Raw genomic sequence first — 21,195 nt, 5'->3', positions numbered from 1 at the left:
AACTTGGATTTAGGCCTATTTCAACAACCCTCAAACAAAACCAGGAACCTGATCCAAGGCTCAGTCAGCCATCCTAGCCCAGACACTGATCCACTGCTGCTTTCTTTTGTGAGTGTACCACCAACATAGAGGAAGGAACCAGGGCTTGCATCCTGATGAACAAGGTTAAGAAGCAAATGCTTTGGGAAATATAATATTCAGCAAATTCCCATAGAGGGAGGCTGGAGCCTCTTCTGAATTACCCCGACACCCACCCTCCCACATGTGCAAAATAAGGTGAGAACACTGAAGCCCACTTCACTTTTAATACCTGTATTAAGATAAAACACTGGACAGAGGGCAAACATCATACATGTTAGGGAACAAATTTATCGCTGCCAGGCACTTTAAGCATAGTAACAGGAGTGCAGCATCACTCAGTCACGCTGTTGCCTGGTACACCTGGACAGATGCCGTGTGCACGCCACGCCACATCACATCGGCAGGAACGGCCTGCGCAGCTCGGTCCTCTGCAAATGTCCTGCCAGAGCAGCACAAACACGGGGTTGGTGGATGAGACGTGAACCCGCCCCCACACAGAACCAATACCAAGGCTCAGGCTAGGAGGGGGTGCCGCCTTTGGGCCTTTGTTGGCGTCATGTGGACAGAGTCAAGTCTTCTGTGCCCTGCCAACTAATGTGCTGTGACACTCAGTGAATATGGCTGGTAAGAAAAACAAACCCAGAGCACCTTTCCAGTGTGATGGGAGAAAGACCAACAGAGGTGTTTAGAACACTGGTTGACTTAACTGGGAACTATCTTAAAAAAACAGATATGAAATGAAAAACTTCTTAATAAAAGTAAATCTTAATTTGTGTCCTCCTATAATTGTCAGGGTGACACAGTAGGCATCCTGGGCCTCTTAAGGTTCTTATCATTTTACAATAAGTCACACAGCCAGCCATGAGATCAGTAAAGGAACTTGCTATCAAAATGTTACTTAATGTATATCATTCATGTAATTACTTAATATTCAGAACGTTTATTGGCTGACTTAAGTAGAAATGTTTTGAGTCTCCAGATGAAAAAAGAAAATGATGTCAATGCCATGAAGAGGGACTGTGCTCAAATTCTTCCTACAGACCCTGGCACCCGTGCTGACGTCCATCAGGCCACGCCCCCCCTCGCGTGCGACCTCTGATGGAACCTGAGCCCGCCGCAGTTTCGGAAGGTCTTCCCGCACTGCGCACACGTATACGGCTTCTCGCCTGTGTGGATGCGGAAGTGGCGCGTCAGCGCCCATGAGTGGCGGAAGCGGGCGCTGCAGACGGAGCATGCGTATGGCCGCTCGCCTGTGTGGATGCGCTGGTGGATCTTCAGGTGCTCCATGCGGTTGAAGTCGCGGCCGCACTGGGAGCAGTGGTAGGGGCTGCGGCCTGGGGGGAACAGACTGCGCTTGGGGCTCTTGTGCTGGTGGCCAGCCTGTTTGGGGTGCAGGAGGCTGCGGTGCCGGCGCAGGTCCTCCTGCAGGTGGAAGGACTGGCCGCACAGCTTGCAGACGTGCTGGGATGGGCCTGAGCTCGATGTGGGATAAAGCTGGTGAGGGGCGTGGTTAGAGATGGAGGCCACGTCCCGGTGCGAGAGTGGGGCAGGGAATGCATCTTGTTGGCTGGGAGCAGCAGATGAGAGGAAGTCCAGATCTGGGATGTCTCCTGGGAAGAGGGAGGCATCAGCTGTTGGGGAATTAGAGATAAGAAACACCAATCACCAACTTCATCAACTACTGAGCTAATTACTTTAATTACTGATCTAATGATTTACATTAAGAGGCTGCTTACATGAGACCTGTGAATATAAACTGAAAAGGTGTTTGGCATTTCTGTTAAAACTCACCCCTGACGCATTTATGCATGTGTTTGCTACACCCACACTTACCCAGAGCGGTGCTCGACGAGGAAGCGTAAGAGTCTGACTGGCAGCTTTGCAGTTGGAGTGGATCAGGCCTCCAGTCCTCCAGTAACCTCGACTGGGCGAGGGAGAGGCAGTCTGAGCCGAACTCCTCTCGCTCAGAGAGTGAGCTAGACTCTGGGCCACCGCAATGCTCACCATCCTCCACCTTTACAGCTACCTCAGGCACTGCACGGCCAGCTTCACGGGACAAGGACCCCTCCACCAGGATTGCAGACATTCCAGGTCCCATGGTCACGCCAACACATGCCCGATCAAAATGCGAAGGGTTGTCTTGTATGCCTTGATGAACTTCTTTTATATCTGTATGACGATTTTAAAATGCAAATAAGACCTTGCCCCCTACATCATGCAGAATTATAACTCAAATTTAACTTTTTCTAGGGAACACATTTGAAGTACATGTTTTGGAACAATGCATTTGATGTGCTGAGTGTCACTGAACTGAGAGCTTACCTTTAGCCTCCTCTAACTCAGGTGCACTGGATTCTTCCTCAGTCAAATCGGGTTTCAGATCCTGAGTGCACACGCTTCCATCTTCTCGGATCTCGCAGAATGATTCCCTTTGGTACACACTCGAATTTGTTTCACTAGAAACACTCACGTCATACTTTTGCTCAACATCCAATAGAGAATCCACCCTTTGCTCTTCATTCAGATCCACATCAGCGGATCCACTCATCTGTTCGCTGCCGGAGCAGCCTGTGTTAACGGTAATCGCCGGGGTTTGCCGCTGTGCCTCCACCAAGAGAGCACGCACAGCACGGAGTTCGGTTTCTGCCGCTCGGAGGCGAGACTTGAGACTTTTGTTGTCACTCAGGGTCTCGTGCATCTGGTCGCGCACGTCCCTCAGCACCTGTCCTACGAGTTTAGTTATTTCGACGACCGCAATTTCGACGGCGACCCCGAGGGCATTTTGAATGCTTGCAGTAAGTTCATCTTGAAACGAAAGCGACAGCTCTGCAACAAGAGCAGAGTTTGGCGAACTTTCGTGGTTTGCCATAACAGTCTCGAACCAACCACTAAGTCTCCGTTTCTCTTTCTTTAATTTTACACAAATTATTTGGTAGTTACCGAACTAATTAGCTAAATAGCCGATTACATGTAATCACGTACACTTTCTCACAAGTACTAAACATGGGTTATGTTTTACCCTTCGATGTTTTGAAGCTTTTTGCACCGTAAGCTAGCTAGCTATCTGGCTAGCTTTTTTGTCTGAAGGTTTGCAGGATAATGGAGCTGGTTAGCTAACTAGCTAGCCAGTGAGCTACCTCGCTATTTACCTGGTATCACGTTTTCACGGTCTTTGCGCATTTTATCGCAAAAGAAAAAAAACAAAAAAGAAAAGACGAGAGTCTCGAGTAACTCGTCAGAAAAAATATCATTCGCATTATTTTTCTACAACTCAAGAATGCAAGTTAGACCCGTTTGCTAACGCTAGCTAACTAAGCTAGCTCTTGTTTGAAAAAGTGATCCAACACTAATCACTTCCTGTTTCCCAATCGTTGAAGCAAAGCAACCCCTCTTAAAGGAGCACAGAGCTGATTAAAAGAGCTACACTCGCCGGTTTCGCAGCCCTCCCCAAAATATGCCTGTAGAATATATATATCTACATGTGTCATGATGATAGTTTACAAACCAAAGTTACACAATACGCTGCTTCATGTCTGATCTAATAATGGTTTTGGAGGAAAGGGCTGATGGTGAAATAAAACTCTGGGAAACGTTGCGGTTGTCCAACGTCTTGCGCTGCAGACTCATTGGAGGAACTCTAAGCAGCTCACCGTTCTAAGTCTTGTCATGTTGGACTATTATAGGCTGCCAGAACCTTTATGGGAAGCCCTGGATATATCAACATGCATGGCGCCACATAGGCTATACCAAATAAAAGTTTGATTGAACAGAATGTGGTAATGTTGTATTCAACGAGTGAATAAGCCAAGAAACAAATAAATAAATGTCACGAGTTCTGTCGCCAGAAATTAACAGTCTGAGATGATGCTGGGTGGGTTGTTTATTATAGGCATGTTCATGGAATGCCATTTGACCCCATATCATTTTGTTTAAAACTTATTTTATATAACATCTCATAACATTTAAGTAGGGCAAAATATCTGCAAGGTCACGTTTGTGTGCTGAGAATAAAAAGAGAATCATTGCATTTGTCCACGAAATTAAACTGTAATTAAATTTAAATTAATTTCATCATTCCAGAAGGGACTGTGCAAAACGTTTTATGCGAGTTAGTTATGTGGCGTTACACTCTATTTTGTCACACATGATGCTGGGATAGGGACAGCATTTTAGTGCACTGTTTAAATTTAATGAAAGTTTAGGAAAAGTTTTATATGACTGGAATAAATCCTAAAAAAAGGTTTTACTCTGAGAAAAAAAAAGAATCAGGGCAACATTTGGTATTACTTAATATGCAAGGTGTATAGGCTATATTTAGAAATCAAATACAATAGTAGGGTAAAAATTCTGCTTGTGCATTCATGAATCTAATCGAATAGTCTAGAGCACTTCGCTCAGCATAACCCGTGAATTAATACAGGCTATTAATCTGTGTAAAAACGTTTGAACATAACGTTAACCAGCAGGGGTCGCTCTAAGGCCCGCAGACCTGGCGATGACCATGGAATGGGGGATTCCGCATTTAATAATTAAAAAATACATCTTGTACAAAACAAATAGATAAATAATATAAAAATAAATGTAAAAAACGATCTGCCTCTTCCATGCATTCGCTTAGTCTTTTTGTGGACAGAACACGTAGCCTAGTTAGGATTAATGACAATAGAAAATCGTATTAAAACATTCAGAGGAAACAAAAATTAAAAGATTAAGTGAAAATAGAGGATTATAACCGAATGGGTAATTTAGGCTATTACACGTATCCAGAATTGCAGTCACATCCATCATTGCACCGCAGGCTCGGAGCTCGCCATCATTACCCCACTCACACATACGATGACACTGACTGACGGAGTCACAGACAGACTGGGGCATCAGCAGAGTGGCGCTGTACAGTAAACAGTTCTGGTAGGCTGGCAGCACAGCCTGTAGTGCAGACGTCGCATGCCGCATGTGCACGCCTGTCAGTCTATTCGTATTCGGGTGCACACGACACGAGCAGGACCTCGAGGAAAACAAACTGAGGCTCTTATTTCGGCTCTCCTTGGAGGGCACGCGAATGCACGATGAGACAGAAGAGAGAATTGGCGATGCGATGAGCGAATGTGCAGAGGACGGGGGATTTTGAGCGAACAGTGGAGGAAAACAAGCGAACTGCTAAGCGATGGAGAACCAGACGACAACGGAGCAGCAAAGCTACGAGGACGTTCGCAAGAGCGGGTACCTCCGCAAACAAAAATCTATGCACCGGCGCTTCTTCGTCCTCCGGGCCCCCTCGGAGCATGGCCCTGCCCGACTCGAGTACTATGAGAACGAGAAGAAATTCCGAAGCAAGTCCCCTGTCCCCAAGAAAGTCGTTATCCTGGAGTCTTGCTTCAACATCAATAAGCGGGCGGATTCGAAGAATAAACACATGATAGTGTTATATACCCGCGGGGAGAGCTTTGCCATCGCTGCGGACACTGAGGAGGTTCAGAACGAGTGGTATCAGGCCATGTTGGACCTCCAGCGTAGAAGTAAGCGAGAAATAATAAGTGCACCCTCACATCTCTGCGTCTATTCCATACCTGGTGTACCACAATCCGTGTGTACTCTGCTGTAGTTCGTGCATCAACTTGTGCCTATCTTTGCTATAACGCATACTGCAGTAATATTTGAAACCATAAGTATTGAACATCCATTTCCCACACCCTACTCTTTAAAAAAAAAAAAAAATTAAGTTATAATCGCGCGCACAGCAAAATGCACGAACAGTTATTAAATGGATGGAGCGCATCGCAGCAGCACGCACTGCGTTGCAGAGCTATCAAACCCGCAGTGAAAAGAATAGTGCCCATTCTTGATTGCATTTTGATTTTACCGGTGCATTTCACGGGTTAAGAATATCAGCACTATGCAATGTTTTGGTGCTGTCCTCAGCAGACGTGAATTACTACGGTGTGTAGCGCGCGAGGGTGGCGCACTGTGCAGCGGCGGCTCCTGCAGCAGCGCGCACGGCCGTCTGTTATTGTTTTTCAACACGTTTATGCATGTTGTGCGTGTAACCTACATTCTGTGCTACAGCCCTGTAGTCGCAGAGGGCGTCCGAGCAGCCGCGTGTTTTCATTGGCAAGCGGAATTTTTCGAGCCCCATATCCCTCGTGTTTCGGTTGCCGCGGTTCCCCACCCCATCGTCGTACGAGTGGATCACCGGGTTGAACGAGGGCAACGGATCGGCGGGACGCACTAAAACGATTGCTACCCCACCATGCCCGTGTCCTTGTATGTGCCTGCTTATTCAAAACCTCGTAGCCGACTGTCTGTTTATTCGTAAACGCCCTTATCACACTGCTGTCACGTAGCCTACTCCCCACACTCCTGTCTACTATGCGGAGTCGGTGTTTTCCTCAGCGTGCCAAATTTACAACCGCTGTACAGTACACCGAAATATATAAGCACAGAAAAATAATGAATCGACAGAAAATACAGCGAATAAAATATTTTAAAAATTGTTCAATTGATATCATGTATCACACCATTTAACTATTTAACTAAAGCTTTTATATATATATATATATATATATATATATATATATATATATATATATATATATATATATATATATATACAATTTTCAATTTTATCAGTGAAAATCTTTACATTTTAGCTGATTTAAGACATTCACTGTGCCACAGCGTCTTTTTAGTGTAGCACTCTTTTTGCTCCATTTCCTTTCACTGTACATGAACAGCATACACAGCATAACCACTAAAAACTGTTGCTAGAGAAACACCTTAACAAATTCTCTGTCCAATGCAGTGACCTGTGGATTATGTCACATTAAAAGTCATGGCCGAACTAAACAAAATATGTTACACCAACATCAGTGTTTCCTGAGGCTGCTTAGTCTGTTCATCATGAAAAGTAATTTGGCAATTCTGCTTGCAACGTTCCATTTGCAATGTTCCGTTTGCATGCATTTATGTAGATAAATTGACCTCTTTGTGTCTGTTGTCACTGTAGGTAAGACCCCTGATGACTTTGGTAGTGGAGGAGAATGTGGTTTGCTGTCCCCTGGTCCGCTCTTTAAGGAGGTCTGGCAGGTGAAGCTTTGGCCCAAGGGCCTGGGTCAGGCAAGGAACCTGATAGGCATCTACCGGCTCTGCCTTACTGATAAGACGGTCAATTTTGTTAAGCTCAACTCGGATGTGCCTGCCGTGGTGCTGCAGCTGATGAACGTTCGCCGTTGTGGTCATTCGGAGAACTTTTTCTTCATTGAAGTGGGCCGTTCAGCCATGACCGGGCCTGGAGAGTTCTGGATGCAAGTGGAGGATTCTGTAGTAGCGCAGAACATGCATGAGACCCTGCTGGAGGCTATGAAAGCACTGAGTGAAGAGTTCCGTCAGCGCAGCAAGACCCAGGCAGCGGGCGCCTCCTGTGGAGGGGGCACCGCCTCTAATCCTATCAGCGTACCATCCCGTCGCCACCACCCAAATCTGCCACCTTCCCAGGTGGGCTTCTCCAGACGGGCTAGGACAGAGACCCCTGCAGTTGCACATAGCACCAACACATCCCCAACATCTCGACACGGGTTCTCTAGGTCCCGTACAGCCAGCATCGGTGCTCGTACGGAGGACGGCAGTGGCAGAATGACTGCTCTCAGCACCAGTCCGAGCCTTAACGGCTCCTCTTGCTCCACCACCCCTACCCTGCGACCCAAACCCACACGTGCACCCACCCCGGCCAAGATCACGCTCAGTCTGGCACCATACACCCCCAATCCAGCACCTTCCCCAGCCCCCAGCCTCTCTTCCAGCTCTGGTCATGGTTCTGAGTGTGGACTGGGTGGAGCTCCAATGGGGCCAGTGCCCATCTGCACCTATGCTCGAATCCCACAGAGAGTATCTATGTCAGGCTCGCCCAGTGACTATGGCTCCTCTGATGAGTATGGATCCAGTCCCGGCGAGCACTCCCTTCTGGCTGCAGGGCTCCCTACTGCTCTAGTCGATGCTTCTACTGGTTGCATCTTGGCGAGGCAGCGGGACGGCTCTCACAAGCGAGTGCACGGGCGTAGGGTCCTTCGTCGCTCCTCCAGCAGGGACTACGAAGCTGAGCGCAGGCTGCTCAGCAAGCGCGCCTCTCTCCCACCTTCCTCCGTCCAGGAGCGCCTGGTACCTCGCCGCAGGGACGAGGAAGAGGAGGAAGATGAAGACTATGCCATCATGTCTCGTAGCGCCAGCAGGGAATCGTTCACTTCCCGACGTGGCTCAGGAAGCTCAGCAACGACTTCGAGTGGACAGCCAGAAAACTCGGCTGATAAAGGCGTCAACACGAGGGAGGTTCCGGAAGATGTGTCCATCGACAGTGGATATATGTCCATGTTGCCTGGTGTTACAGCGCCTCCGGCAAGCCTGTCTTTGTCAGTGTCCGAAGTGGAGTCAAAGGGAGGGGACGAGTACATGGCCATGACCCCGAACAGCAGTGTTTCTCCCCCACAGCACATTCGGGTTCCTGTGTCTGAGGGCTACATGATGATGTCCCCCAACAGCAGCTGTTCACCAGATCTACATGGCATGAGTGGGTGCTTGTGGGGGAGTAGGAGCAGCATGGAGAGCCGAACAGGAAGTGACTACATGAACATGTCGCCCATCAGTGCCAGATCAGCCTGCAGCACACCCCCATCACACCCTGAACAGCACCCACTGCAGCCCAAGACAGTCTACTCCTACTTCTCCCTGCCACGCTCCTATAAACACACCACTCTCTCCACTCGGTTTGAGGACAATCTTGGTGATGGGAGGAGGCCTGAGGGCGTTTGTGGCAGTGAGGGTGGTGGTGGAGGCAGGGCTGGGCGTGGCGGCTACCCCACCAGAGCTGAACGTTCCGTCGGCCCAAATGGAAACGGCCGTCTATCCCCGTCCTCCTCATCTTTCTCCTCTAGTTCGGCGAGCACTGAGAGTTTGGAGGATAAGCCGCTGTCCCTGCCAGCTGGGGAAGCAGGCCGGTCCACCCGCCCAAACACAGGACACAGGGTAGGGGGCACTCACCCCAAAGACTCATCCCACCACTATCATCAGCAGAGACGAGGGCCGGGTGTCCAGAAACAGGGTCATTCACAGCATCGGAAAGGCAGGCCCTTCAGCCTCTTTGTGGACATGTCCAAAGCCAACACTTTGCCCAGAGTCAGGGAGACCCTGCAGCCCACAGTGTCCCAGAGCTCCGGTGAATATGTTAGCATTGTTTATCAGGGTGAACAGGGAGGTTGCAATGGAGGGGCTATAGGGGTAAATGAAGGGCACTCTGTGGTGTCAGGACATCCAAGAGCCATACACCGACCACCTCCATGCCAAGTTGGTACTACCAGTCTACCCCGTAGCTTCTCCGCACCCCTTTCCACCTCTATGTCTTCATCCTCTGAATATGTTAACATGGATTTGGGCAGTTCACCATCTGCAATGCCTTGCACGCCCCTCTCGTCTTTCAGCCCTGCAACAGCAATAGCCAGAGAAAAGCTTACTGGGGATCCTCAAGTAGCACAGGGAGCTCAAACTGGACACAGAAAGGGCGGTAAGACAGCCTTGCCGTCTGGGGACACTTTCACAGACTACACAGAAATGGCATTTGGACTGGGCGCAGGAGACGGCTCTTCACACTGCCCCAAACCTGACCAAATAGCCGATCCTTCTACTATGGAGCAGGAACAAAGTATGGGCTTCCCCTCAACCAAGGTTTTCCCCAAGACAGACCAAGGAGCTCGACTGGTCCGAGCTGAGGCACCAGTGAGACGAAGGCACCGCTCAGACACTTTCAAGGCGCCTGTGCCTCTCCCTGTGTCTCCCGCTTCCTCCTCCTCTGTCTTTCCGGAAACCCCTCAAGTCACCCCAGCTCGACGCCATGGCCTAGACAGCGCCCTTTGGGCCACTGGACAGCCACCCGTAGCGCAGTGTGCCGGTCCTGGGGTGGCAGCTGTACCCGCAGACCAGGCTTCATCCTCGACTCTGGAGCAAGGTCTAAACTATATTGATCTTGACTTAGCCAATAAGGAGAGCCCTCAGATCAGCCTGGATGGACCATCTGGGCCACCCTTCTCGGTCCTCGGAGGAGGGTCGACGGTGGGGCTGGGTGGAACGGCAGTAGGAGGAAACACCACCTCTATTATTAACACCTACGCCAGCATTGACTTCTTCAAGTCGGAGGAACTGAGAGTCCAACAAAATAACCGGAATGACAGCAAAGGTTGGTAATTAATTGTAATAGTTTGGTGTGTAGATATGGTGCATCATATAAACAATAATTACTAGTATGTAAATTCCAAATTCCAAATTATTCCTAGTGGAATAGCTTAATATTATTTGGCCATTTTATGCATAGCCTTTGCTAGATTTTGAGTGTGTACTGAGTTAAGTTACACTGTATGATATTCCATAATTACAGATCATTTGCTGTGGCATTTCATGGACACGAAGTTCTGTATTTTGAAATTAATTAAAATGGCTTCTCTAAGCAAAAAGACTTCATATATTTCTAGGAATTAATTTGAAATAGATAAAATAACATATCAGTGTTGTTTTAGTGTTAGAATTTGACCAGTATTTAGTATCAATAATGTCATGTCACATGAATACTCCTATTTTTTAAATTAGTGGGTGCATCAAATTCATAAATATGAAGTGATTTATACTGACAATGTGTTTTTCATAGCAGACCTATGAATAATACAATGAATAACACAAATACTGATGTTGATAGACAGAGACATAGAAATACTGCACTAGACTAGAAATACTGATTCCCATTTCATATCAGTGTGTTTTCTCTTGCTTTTTAAAGTGTAGCAGTAGTAAATGGCCTTGTCCCATGTCTGAACGGCTCTGCGTCTGGTCCCATTAGTGCATGAAGACAAGGTGCAGGGATGACAGCTTCCATATAGTAGTGCTAACCTCGGTGTGTGTGTGTGTGTGTGTCTGTGTATGAACAGCATGTGACAGTGTTAAATCTGATGAGCGTGTGCTGTGGATGAGAAAGACGTGAACATGGGTGTGTGTGTGTGTGCGTTTGTGAGGGATTCCTTAGCATGGCCACATGCTATCTTATATTTAACTGGTGCTCTGTGATTATAGGTAATTAAGAGTGTATGAGTGTGTGTGGGGCTGTGTCGAGGGGAGTTGTGTGTGCCGGTGATATGAAGCTGGCGAGACGGCGTTAGGGCCGCCGAAGCCGCTGACTCGTGCGGAGTCTGGAGGAGACTCTGCTCGGGATTTTAGCACCATTTAGGGATTCCTTTCTGCTGCCCTCCAGCCGCACGCATGTGTTTAACGCACATGGTGATTGTAGATAATTATGGGCATTTAGTCTCCCTCTCACAGAAAGCTGGCCTGATTATTGCTTTAGTGGTCTCTCTGCCTTTCTCCCTCTCTCTCTGTCTCTGTCTCCCTCTGTATCTCTGTTTATCTTCTTTGATGCTCTTGCCTTCTCTTTAGCTTGTTTTCTTCCTTTCATTTTTTTTTCTTTCTTTCTATTCATTCTTTACACTTTATTCATTTTTTCACTCTGCATGTCGGACCAGTGCTCCGCTCCGCTCAGTTACGGAAGCTGTACATCCCCGGCCAGAGATGTCTACTCACTCAGATAGCCATAAGTGCAATGATCCAACCTTTACCCCTGTTCCAGGCTGCCATGGGCTCTCCGTGGTTAGCCCTTGAAAACTTCCAAAACACAGGGATAAAATTGCTCATGTGCACAGTGAGGTCAGATTCATTAACTAATGCAACTCACAATCAGTTGCTGTGTTGGGGCACTTCTGGAATTCTTTGGTGGATTTGGTTTAGTCCAGAGCATTAGAACACAAGTGTGTAAGCTTAGCTGAGCAAACCAAGCCCTCGGTAAACACAGGTCAAGTTGCTGACTTTAAAACATACTTTTATGTATTTTGGAATGTTTTTTTTTTAGGTATGTAAAGTGGGTGGTCAGAATGGCTGTATTCTATGGGTCTGTGTATTCTATGTGGTTACCATATATGTAGCTTCTTGTCAATTAAACTATTGAAGTGTTATGAAACACTATGGTTAAAAACATCCAGAGATAGCCTCAACATGAGCCTTCAGAACACCATTGGAAATCCCACCTAATGCAAACTTCAGAATCCCATCAAAAACTGTGAATGCTATTCCTGTGTTTTTTAAGCAGGACCAATGCAGAAGAGTGTACTTCCCTTCACGTGTGTTCTCTCAAGAACCTGCCTCAGAGCTTGTTCCAGGTGTTCTGGATGTGTTGACAAATCAAGTATTCTCAATTATTTACATTCAAAGCAAATCTCTTACTCAGGTGTCACCTATGGCTTATGGGGTTGTAGTCAGGCTATGTCTAATAGCACAAACCGAAATTATATAAACAGATTTTCAAACTTTCATTGTTTGGCTTTTGCAGACCAAGTGAATCAGATATCTCTACCATTGTACTGCAACCGTACTATTGTAATCAGATTAATAGTAGCTGATGAGTGGGTGAAGAATGTATGCGGAAAACAGACAGGTCTTCTCCAGCCTGACGCTGTCTTTAAGGTTAAAGTTTGCCTGGGGCTAAAAGCAGATGGAGTCTGAAACAGTATATGTCATTATTTCTACAATTTTTATACATATACATAGTGTGAAACATTATCTGTCATAATGTTTTATATTTTTTACAACCATTACTGGTGTAATTTTGGAACAGTCAGTGGGCAACGGGGAGGTTGATGCTGAAGCCGTCACCGGGCACCAGGGGAGGTTGCCTGTGAGCGATACTTGCGGTGGGCATCGCTCCGTCTGTTTGCGACAGGTCATGTGGCCACTTGGCGCCAAATCAGAACTTACTCTCGCATTTCAACTTCAGCATGGATATGTCCTCACTTCATCAAGGACGAAGGACTGGGAATATGTGCGTGTGTGTGTATGAGAGAGAGAGAGAGAGAGAAAAAGAGTGTGTGAGTGAGAGCAAGCAAGAGAGAAAGAGAGAGAGAAAGAAAATAAATGGCAGAATGACACAGAAAAAGAGGGAATGGAATGCCAGGACTCCAGAGACAAAGAGGAGGTAGAAGCCCAGTTAGGAGACGGGAGGGCAGACATGGACATGACATGCAGTAAAGGAATGTAGATGCAGAAGAATCTGTGCTTCAGTGGAGGACCACTGCTAGACACACACACACACACACACACACACAGACAGTGAGTGAAGGGGGTAGGGTGTCATTGTGCATAAGGCATCACAGATGCAGTCGCCTTACTAGTGATTAGAGGATAGAAGGGTAAGGAGGGAAGACGAAGAGAGAAGAAGAAGAGAAGGGAGGAGAAGAGAAGAAGGGAAAGAGGAGGAGAGGAGAAGGGAGAGAAGAGCAGAGGAGAGGAAAGGGAGAAAAGAGATAATAGGAGAGGAGATGAGATGAGAGGAGATGACAAGAGACGAGAGGATGAAGGAGAGGAGGGATGTGTTTGTGTTTGTGAAGGGGGAGTTGAGTTATGGGCAGGAGCAGGGGAACTGGCCTAGGCCAGAGCTGTCTAGACGGCCAGGCTGCTTTGGGTCAGAGACGTCTAGACGGCCAGGCTGTTTTGGGTCAGAGAAGCTGTAATCAAGCCAGATCACCAGGAGCCTGGAGAACACTGCTCTCCATTATACAGGTCCATTAATGCACCTCATATCACTGTGTGTGTGTGTGTGTGTGTGTGTGCGCGTGCATGCGTGTGTGTATGTCAGAGAGAGAGAGAGGGCGTGTGAGAGAGAGAGAGAAAGAAAGATAGTGAGAAACTATACATATATATATATATATATATATATATATATATATATATATATATATATAGTTTCCCACTGTTTGTCTTTCTCTCTCTCTCTCTCTCTCTCTCTCTCTCTCTCTCTCTCTCTCTCTCTCTCTTTCTCTCGCTATATATATATATATATATATATATATATATATATATATATATATATATATATACATTTTTGTTAGGCACTGTGTTTACACTTAATGTGAAAAGGGATTAACATGGATTAACAAACCCAAGGAAAACTGAAGTCTGGCTTTCCAACCTGTTTTCTTGTTTGCTTGCCTGCGGTTTTGTTTGCTGGTAAAGGTTGATTCTGTGTGCTCTCTTCGTAAGCCACTTGTTTTGGTTGCTTTGTCTCTTTGTTATCGCTCTTCAACACCATTCTGTGTGTAGCGCATAGCCGCATTTAGAACTTTGCTGTGGAGCCGCACGTCAAAAACCTTGCTAAAACTGATAATGGAATATTTGCTGGATAAGGAAAAGCAGTTTTGCAATGGCAGGCATGCATGCAGCAATAGTCAAGGACCTCTGATGCATACATCACTGTGTGCCTACGCTGGGTATTTAATTAGTACACACGCCTGAGAAATGTGTACTACAGCCCAAAGATATTGAAGTGATTCTCCAGGCAGTAAATAATTGGTGAGAGTTTTACTATGCAACTGGATAACGACCCCAAAGCATGCTTTAAAATCGTCAGCACTATTTAGACAGGAACACACAGCGAGATGTAGGCTACTGGGAGAGGAAGTCTGACCCACGCTGTCAGCATTAACTCTCTTACCAGCGGAGCTCATGTGGTATGAACTTCTGAATGAGAAAAGCATGTCCCATTACTCAAAATGACTCCCAGAAGAACCTTTAAAGGCCATACCAGCGACATACCTGCTGAACTTTATAAAAGGGGGCTTCAAAACTCAGGCTGTCATCAAAGGTAAAAGGGGATATTTTGGAGTTTAAAATTAAGAATAAGTTCGTTGAAAGCATTCTGCTCTGTAGTAATAAACACGTTACTGCTCATTATCTCTTGACAGAATAAAATGTTGACATCTAATTTTACAAAGATACTCATGAAGATGCTATAATGATATGAGTAGGTGTCTCGGGGGAAGAGACCATTAACACTTGCAGTGCCCAAGAAACATCGAACTAAACTGGCTGAAATCTGTCAGAGCTGAAATCAGTGATTTACTTTTCTTACATGCTTGTAATATGGCTTTATATTTGCTGATGGTTTTGCCTGAAGTATCATTGATATAGAGTTACAAGAATGCAGTATAAATAGAGGATAAGTGTCTTGCCTAGATGCCACAGCAATGTGTTGATAGATGGAATCTCTGACCACTGGGACCACACAAGTCTGAAGTCACAGTTTTTCTCAAAATAATAATAAAAATGTTTAATTTAATTAAAAATAAATCTGCATTGCAGTACAGCTTTAAGGTCCTCATTTCATCACTGTAAAAAAAATATTAGCTGTTTAATAAAAGTAAGTAACCTGGTTGTCTGAACCTTTTAACTGACTCCAAAACTGACTTGACAAAATACAAAAAGTTATGAAAACAAACTGATATTTTTTACAGCGATTTGCTGAGACCACAATGGTTCTAAATGTGCTCGGCACCGAGACATGTCCCAGTCCTGCAGAGTGGCCTGTCCTAATGCATTTGAGCTGGAACTCTGATGGAGAGCTCTGCTCCGCCTGCCAGGGCCAGAGACGGTGTGCCTCGTGGGCTGACCTGCTCAAAAGGGGCAGAGGTGTATTTTTGGACTTTTGATTTTGTGCACGTCAAAGGATGTCTCGTCCGTTTGGTCTCCTTAGTGATGCCAATAAAACTGTTTTCTCGCTCTGTCTGTCTTTTTGTTTCTCTTGCCTTCTTTTCTCTTCCTCTCCTCCACTCTTTTATTTCTATTTTAGCATGCCATCCAGTTTCTCGAGTTTTCCAATTTTTATATTGCTGCATGAAATATAATGTGCGTGTGAGCGTGTAATATTGTTAATTCGAGTAGTTAAACAGAGGACAGAGCCAATTGATCTAGCTTCCATACAAACACACACACACACACACGGACACACACACACACATGCACACATGCAAAAGAGAAGACGATAATTAGCCTCTGTTGAGAATGTATGGGAAAGTGAGAAGATGTTTTTAGTATTCTCGTGGCCAAAATGTGTGTGTGTGTGTGTGTGTGTGTGTGTGTGTGTGTGTGTGTGTGTGTGTGTGTGCGCGTGCGCGCGAGCGCATGTACATGCATGCATAGTTGCTACTTTGTCATGTGAGACAGAAAGGATTCACTCCAGTGCTCAAAAGAATGTCTGTGGCGCCTTGCATTGTAAGGTAAACCTGGCATCTGGCCAGATTTTTCACACATACATGCACATCATACACACACACACACACACACACACACACACACACACACACACACACACACACACACTCACAAATACTCTTTGAGCTCTTTCACACTTGAACCTGTCCTCATCTCCTCCCACACTACATGCTGTGCTTGACTGACACATACAAACACTCTCCTCACTTTTCTACAGTTTTCTACATCACAATGATCACATGCGTGCACACACAATGAGGCACACCGCAGCTCTGTCTCAGACTGTACATTCTGTTAGGGTCAGGGCTACTCAAGAAGAATGAACAGACGTAGAGGAGGTGAGATCCGATGGAGACGAGGAGACAGAGGATGGTGGCCAGCCCCTCCAGACTTGAGGCTGGTTTATCCCTCCTTTAGTGAGAGCTTCCTGTGATGGGGTGAGAAGGTGAGAGGGGGAGCGAGGGATGGATGTGTGGGGTGGAGGGAGAGAGAGGGAGTGAAGGATGAATGTGGGGGTAGAGGGAGAGAGGGAGTGAGGGATGGATGTGGGGGTGGAGGGAGAGAGGGAGCGAGGGATGGATGTGGGGGTGGAGGGAGAGGGAGTGAGGGATGGATGTGGGGGTGGAGGGAGAGAGGGAGTGAGGGATGGATGTGGGGGTGGAGGGAGAGAGAGGGAGTGAGGGATGGATGTGAGGGTGGAGGGAGAGGGAGTGAGGGATGGATGTGGGGGTGGAGGGAGAGAGGGAGTGAGGGATGGATGTGGGGGTGGAGGGAGAGAGGGAATGAGGGATGGATGTGGGGGTGGAGGGAGAGAGAGGGAGTGAGGGATGGATGTGGGGGTGGAGGGAGAGAGAGGGAGTGAGGGATGGATGTGGGGGTGGAGGGAGAGAGGGAGTGAGGGATGGATGTGGGGGTGGAGGGAGAGAGAGGGAGTGAGGGATGGATGCAAAAAGATGGAGCGGGCAGGGGAAACGTGAGGATGGATGTTGTTTTGCTTTTTTGCAGACATCTCTTGTAGGCGGACTCAGATAGGGCGCTTTCCACTCTCTCTGTCTGCACATGTGACGGTGTCTGTGTGCTTGCTCACTTGCATATGCACTCTAGAAGAGTGACTTTTGGGTGTCGCCGTGGCCGAGTGTTGGCGGAGAGGGTGGAGCTCACAATTATGCAGCGCAGACTGCTTGCTGCGTGTGCACTTTGTGCGCTCTGTGTTTGCCTTGTCTGGATAGAGGTTTTTTTAACCTTGTCTGGACACGTGTTACTGTGTGTGTGCGTGCGTGTGTGTGTGTGCGCCCTAGTTTGCTCAAGTACACACAGCAATACTGAATACTTTGAAGCCTCCTAACAAATGCGTCAGGAAACGACAGATGTGTAGTAACAGAGGAGGAGGAGGAGGAGGACTAAGAGATCGAGAATGAAGGAGAAGGACAGACAGACATGAAGAGAGAGAATGAGAAGAGATATAGAGAGAGATGGGGAGACAGAAAGAGAGCAAGGCTACTGTCTCTCACCAGCGAGAATCACTGAGTAGCAGATCGTTTTGGCTGCAGTCCCGGGGGAAGCGAGGCGAAGCCGGGGGGAGGAGATGCCCGGCCGGCACCTCTCCACCTGTGTGCACTCATAATCCCGTTAGGGGTCCTCTCAAACCTCTCCTGTGTCAGTACACAGGTGTATGTGTGTGTGCGCTTGTAGACAAATTTGGTGAGGGTTTGTAGCCAATATGGCAGTTATGTCTACTTCGGTATGTTGTTTGCCATAACAGTGTGTTTGTGTGTGTGTGTGTGTGTGTGTGTGTGTGTGTGTGTGTGTGTGTGTGTGTGTGTGTGTGTCTGCATAAACAGTAAACAGTGCAGAGATACTGAACTGTACAGCAAATGTTTTTCTTTTGGGCATCTACATGACATCCACTAGCCTGAGTGATTGCTTAAAGATGGAAACACCAGTCATCAGCAGACACACACACGCTTTGAGAGACTATCGTGTCTGATCTGATTTGAAAATAGCTCCACTTTATTGAAGCTGTGTAGTATGGCTATGCATTTTCTTAAGGGCCTCTTTTTACAATGTTAGATTTTTAGACTTACTACTTTTGAATGGAATATCACACTGATCTTCAACCAGGGCTGAATACTTGAGAACCAGGTGCATTTTATTTCAGTTCTGAGTTAATTCTTTACACTTCACACCCTTTACACTCCGATAGCCTGCTGCTGGCTCCAGACTTACCATTAATCCCAGTTTACATTTGTGTTTTCATTAACCATGACTAACCATAACAGGTTAATAACTGAAGACATGAGTCTGGAGTTAAGAGCTTCAAGAGAGGCTCTGGCAGTGGGCTACATTTCCACCCTTGTTGTTTGTGGATGGGGTTCACTCCCTTCTACCACAGGGACCATGTCCTCTCCAGTGATGCAGGGCCCGTTTCTCCTGCTTTGACATCACGATCGTGTGGGTCGTTGGTTTCGAAAGCCAGCAGCCTTGTGAGAGGACTTCATCATGCTTGAAGAAGGAAGGCTGGCTGGTCCAGACCTGGGGCTGAAATCATCCTTAGCAGAATTCACTGACATGAATTCACTTTTATGAATTCACCGACAGGTCGGAATGCGCTCACACTGACCCATTTGTTCTTATGCCATGGTGTGATCTTCTTACTGGTGAAAGTGGTGTTTTTTACTATGCTGCTAGCCGGCCCTGATCCTCATGACCTGAACTTTATATCCCCATAAAGAAATATGCAATTCATTAATGTTCAATGTTACAGTGTAGATTTATAAATCATCGAACACCACTTGGACATATGATATTTCACAGATCTCTCACGTTTATCACACGCAGTATCTCAGCGATGATGTAACAGCTCTGCTGGGCTGGTAGCCAATCAGGGTCTTAAGCCTGCAGGCTGACTGAAGGAACTTTGAGGTCACTTTCTACCGTCGCTGTTCTGGTCTCATCAGTTTCATTTCCCTTCTGATGCCCAGTGTAATAATTCTCTCTCTGTCTCTCTTTCTCTCTCTGTCTCTCTCGCTTTCTTTTTCTGTCTTTATTTCTTTTCAGAGTGCTGATTCGCCTGTCTGCTACGTAGGAACAGAGAACTGATAGATGCCTGGTCTGCTGATCTCTGTTTGTGTGTGTGTGTGTGTGTGTGTGTGTGTGTGTGTGTGTGTGTGTGTGTGTGTGTGCATATGACTATGTGTATATGAGTGTATGAGAGAGTGTATTGCAGGTGTGGAGGCTCACCTGTGTGACTCTCAAGTGTAAGATTTTCTTTTCCATTGGTTACAATCGAAACGGAATTTGCCAAAAGACTATTGGTCATATCCACCCACAAACTCTGAGACGGACATATCCTTCAGCCAATCAGGAAGGATTACAGCGACTCCGACTGCCAACCAAGAGCCAATGATATTCCTTTTATTCTTCACTGCAAAATTGAAAAAAAAATTGTAATACAGATGTGAAATAGTCTAATGATAGAAAAACATATATAGTATACATAATAATAATGAGAGAAGTATATATGACTTTTTAAAAAAGTGCCTCATTTTTGATTGTAGCCATTTTTACACAGTTCCTGATGTGAGAGGGGAAATGTTTCTGTTTATTGTCTCACTTTGTATGTCCCTTTGTGTTCCTGTTTCTGAGAGAGTGAAAAGAGAGAGAGAGTGAGAAAGTGAGAGAAACAGAGAGAGTGTAACATATTGAAAGATAAAGAGAGAGTGTCAGAGAATAGTTCAATACTGTTAGTGTATTAATTTGTATAATCTGAATGCCTTATAGTGTTTGTTTTGTGTGTGTGTGTGTGTGTGTTTGCTTGATGATCATCTAACCCTCAGCCATCCTGTGCCTCTATACTCAACTCAATAACCTTGAACCATACACAAACACATCAACATGAAAACACACACACAGTACACCAAGACCTCAAACTGTCTGCCTATCCTGCAGTACTGGGAGTTGACCCATAAGCACTGGTGAACACATAGACCATTATCCTCAATGTTTGCCCTTCTGGCCCTCTCCCTCTGAGCACAGCACCATCATCTGATTGGCTGCCCTCACTCAGACATCCTGAGAGTCTAAATAAGGGATTTCTCTGTGTGTGCTACATTTCCACTTTGATTTCTTCATAGTTTTAAAGCCAGGGTAATTACACTGTATTAAAATTCAACACTTTGATATGTAAACTACACACTCACACACACACACACACACACACACACACACACACACACACACACACACACACACAAATCCCGTCCTGTGATGATAGACTCATCACTCTGCAGCCAGTACTGGTATGCAGGACTCAACTGACAGTGACACACTGAAGTGCCTCCTTGGTTCAGCTGCAGTTACGATTTCACCAGTCCAACCAACACAGGCTATTGCAAACACACACACACACACACACACACACACACACACACACACACACACACACACACACACACACACACTCACACTCACCTGGGCTCCGGTCCTGCAAACACACACACATACACACACACAAGCTTACACACTCACTCGAGCTCCTGAAAATACCCCCCCCCCCCCACACACATACACACTCTCAAATACTCAAACAGACTATTTTCAGTCCGAAATACTGACTCTATGAAGATTTTTTACATGCACAAAAAACATGACAACCGTGGTCTTACACACATTCCCCCATGCTCCCTCACTTCATTTGGTCACTGATTTAATAGACAGTTAGGGTTTAATGTTTAGTCCGGTCCGGTTGGCTGATAGCTTAATGGTTTGTTCTGGATTTCTAGACACACGGGCTTGGGAACGCACCTGTTCAGTTTTACCTGCACTGAGCCTCTTTTAGTGTGCACGCGTCTCTGCTCTTCGCTACGTTGTGTTCCAGCTTTGGTACTTGGCTAAAAGTGACCGTACAAATGCTTTAAAACGGCGAGTTCAAATTGAAACAGGGTCTTTTTACGACGCTGGGACGCGGTGCCTCTCCACTTCGCCGACGTTTTGTAG

The 21,195-nt window shown here is 46.4% G+C and overlaps 2 protein-coding genes across 2 annotated transcripts; one reads left to right on the top strand and one right to left on the bottom strand.

Annotated features, from left to right (window-relative positions):
- Nucleotides 1–286: 286 nt before the first annotated feature.
- si:ch211-284e13.5 (uncharacterized protein LOC793850 homolog) lies at nucleotides 287–3,861 on the bottom strand. Its single transcript, XM_027025202.2, has 3 exons — nucleotides 2,404–3,861; nucleotides 1,915–2,250; nucleotides 287–1,712 (listed from the first exon to the last, which is right to left on the bottom strand). Exons 1-3 carry the CDS (start codon nucleotides 2,948–2,950, stop codon nucleotides 1,147–1,149), a joined length of 1,449 nt encoding a protein of 482 aa, XP_026881003.2. The 5' UTR covers nucleotides 2,951–3,861; the 3' UTR covers nucleotides 287–1,146.
- Nucleotides 3,862–4,800: 939 nt separating this feature from the next.
- Nucleotides 4,801–19,383, top strand: si:ch211-284e13.4 (insulin receptor substrate 1-B). The gene is made up of 3 exons (XM_027025182.2): nucleotides 4,801–5,597; nucleotides 7,085–10,297; nucleotides 19,258–19,383. The coding sequence occupies exons 1-3, from the start codon at nucleotides 5,246–5,248 to the stop codon at nucleotides 19,263–19,265; spliced, it is 3,573 nt and encodes a 1,190-aa protein (XP_026880983.1). The 5' UTR covers nucleotides 4,801–5,245; the 3' UTR covers nucleotides 19,266–19,383.
- The last annotated feature ends 1,812 nt before the right edge of the window (nucleotides 19,384–21,195 follow it).

The sequence above is a fragment of the Electrophorus electricus genome, chromosome 6 (assembly GCF_013358815.1).
Source record: "Electrophorus electricus isolate fEleEle1 chromosome 6, fEleEle1.pri, whole genome shotgun sequence".
NCBI lineage: Eukaryota > Metazoa > Chordata > Actinopteri > Gymnotiformes > Gymnotidae > Electrophorus > Electrophorus electricus.
This window is presented reverse-complemented; position numbering and strand designations above follow the sequence as displayed.

Bases quoted from the DNA above. Each gene is read 5' to 3' on its own strand.
- si:ch211-284e13.4 (XM_027025182.2), top strand. From the start codon at position 5,246: ATGGAGAACCAGACGACAACGGAGCAGCAAAGCTACGAGGACGTTCGC. The intron at 5,598-7,084 runs GTAAGCGAGAAA...TTGTCACTGTAG, and splicing joins GTTGGACCTCCAGCGTAGAA to GTAAGACCCCTGATGACTTT.
- si:ch211-284e13.5 (XM_027025202.2), bottom strand. From the start codon at position 2,950: ATGGCAAACCACGAAAGTTCGCCAAACTCTGCTCTTGTTGCAGAGCTG. The intron at 2,251-2,403 runs GTAAGCTCTCAG...ATCGTCATACAG, and splicing joins TGAGTTAGAGGAGGCTAAAG to ATATAAAAGAAGTTCATCAA. The intron at 1,713-1,914 runs GTAAGTGTGGGT...ATTCCCCAACAG, and splicing joins CTCGTCGAGCACCGCTCTGG to CTGATGCCTCCCTCTTCCCA.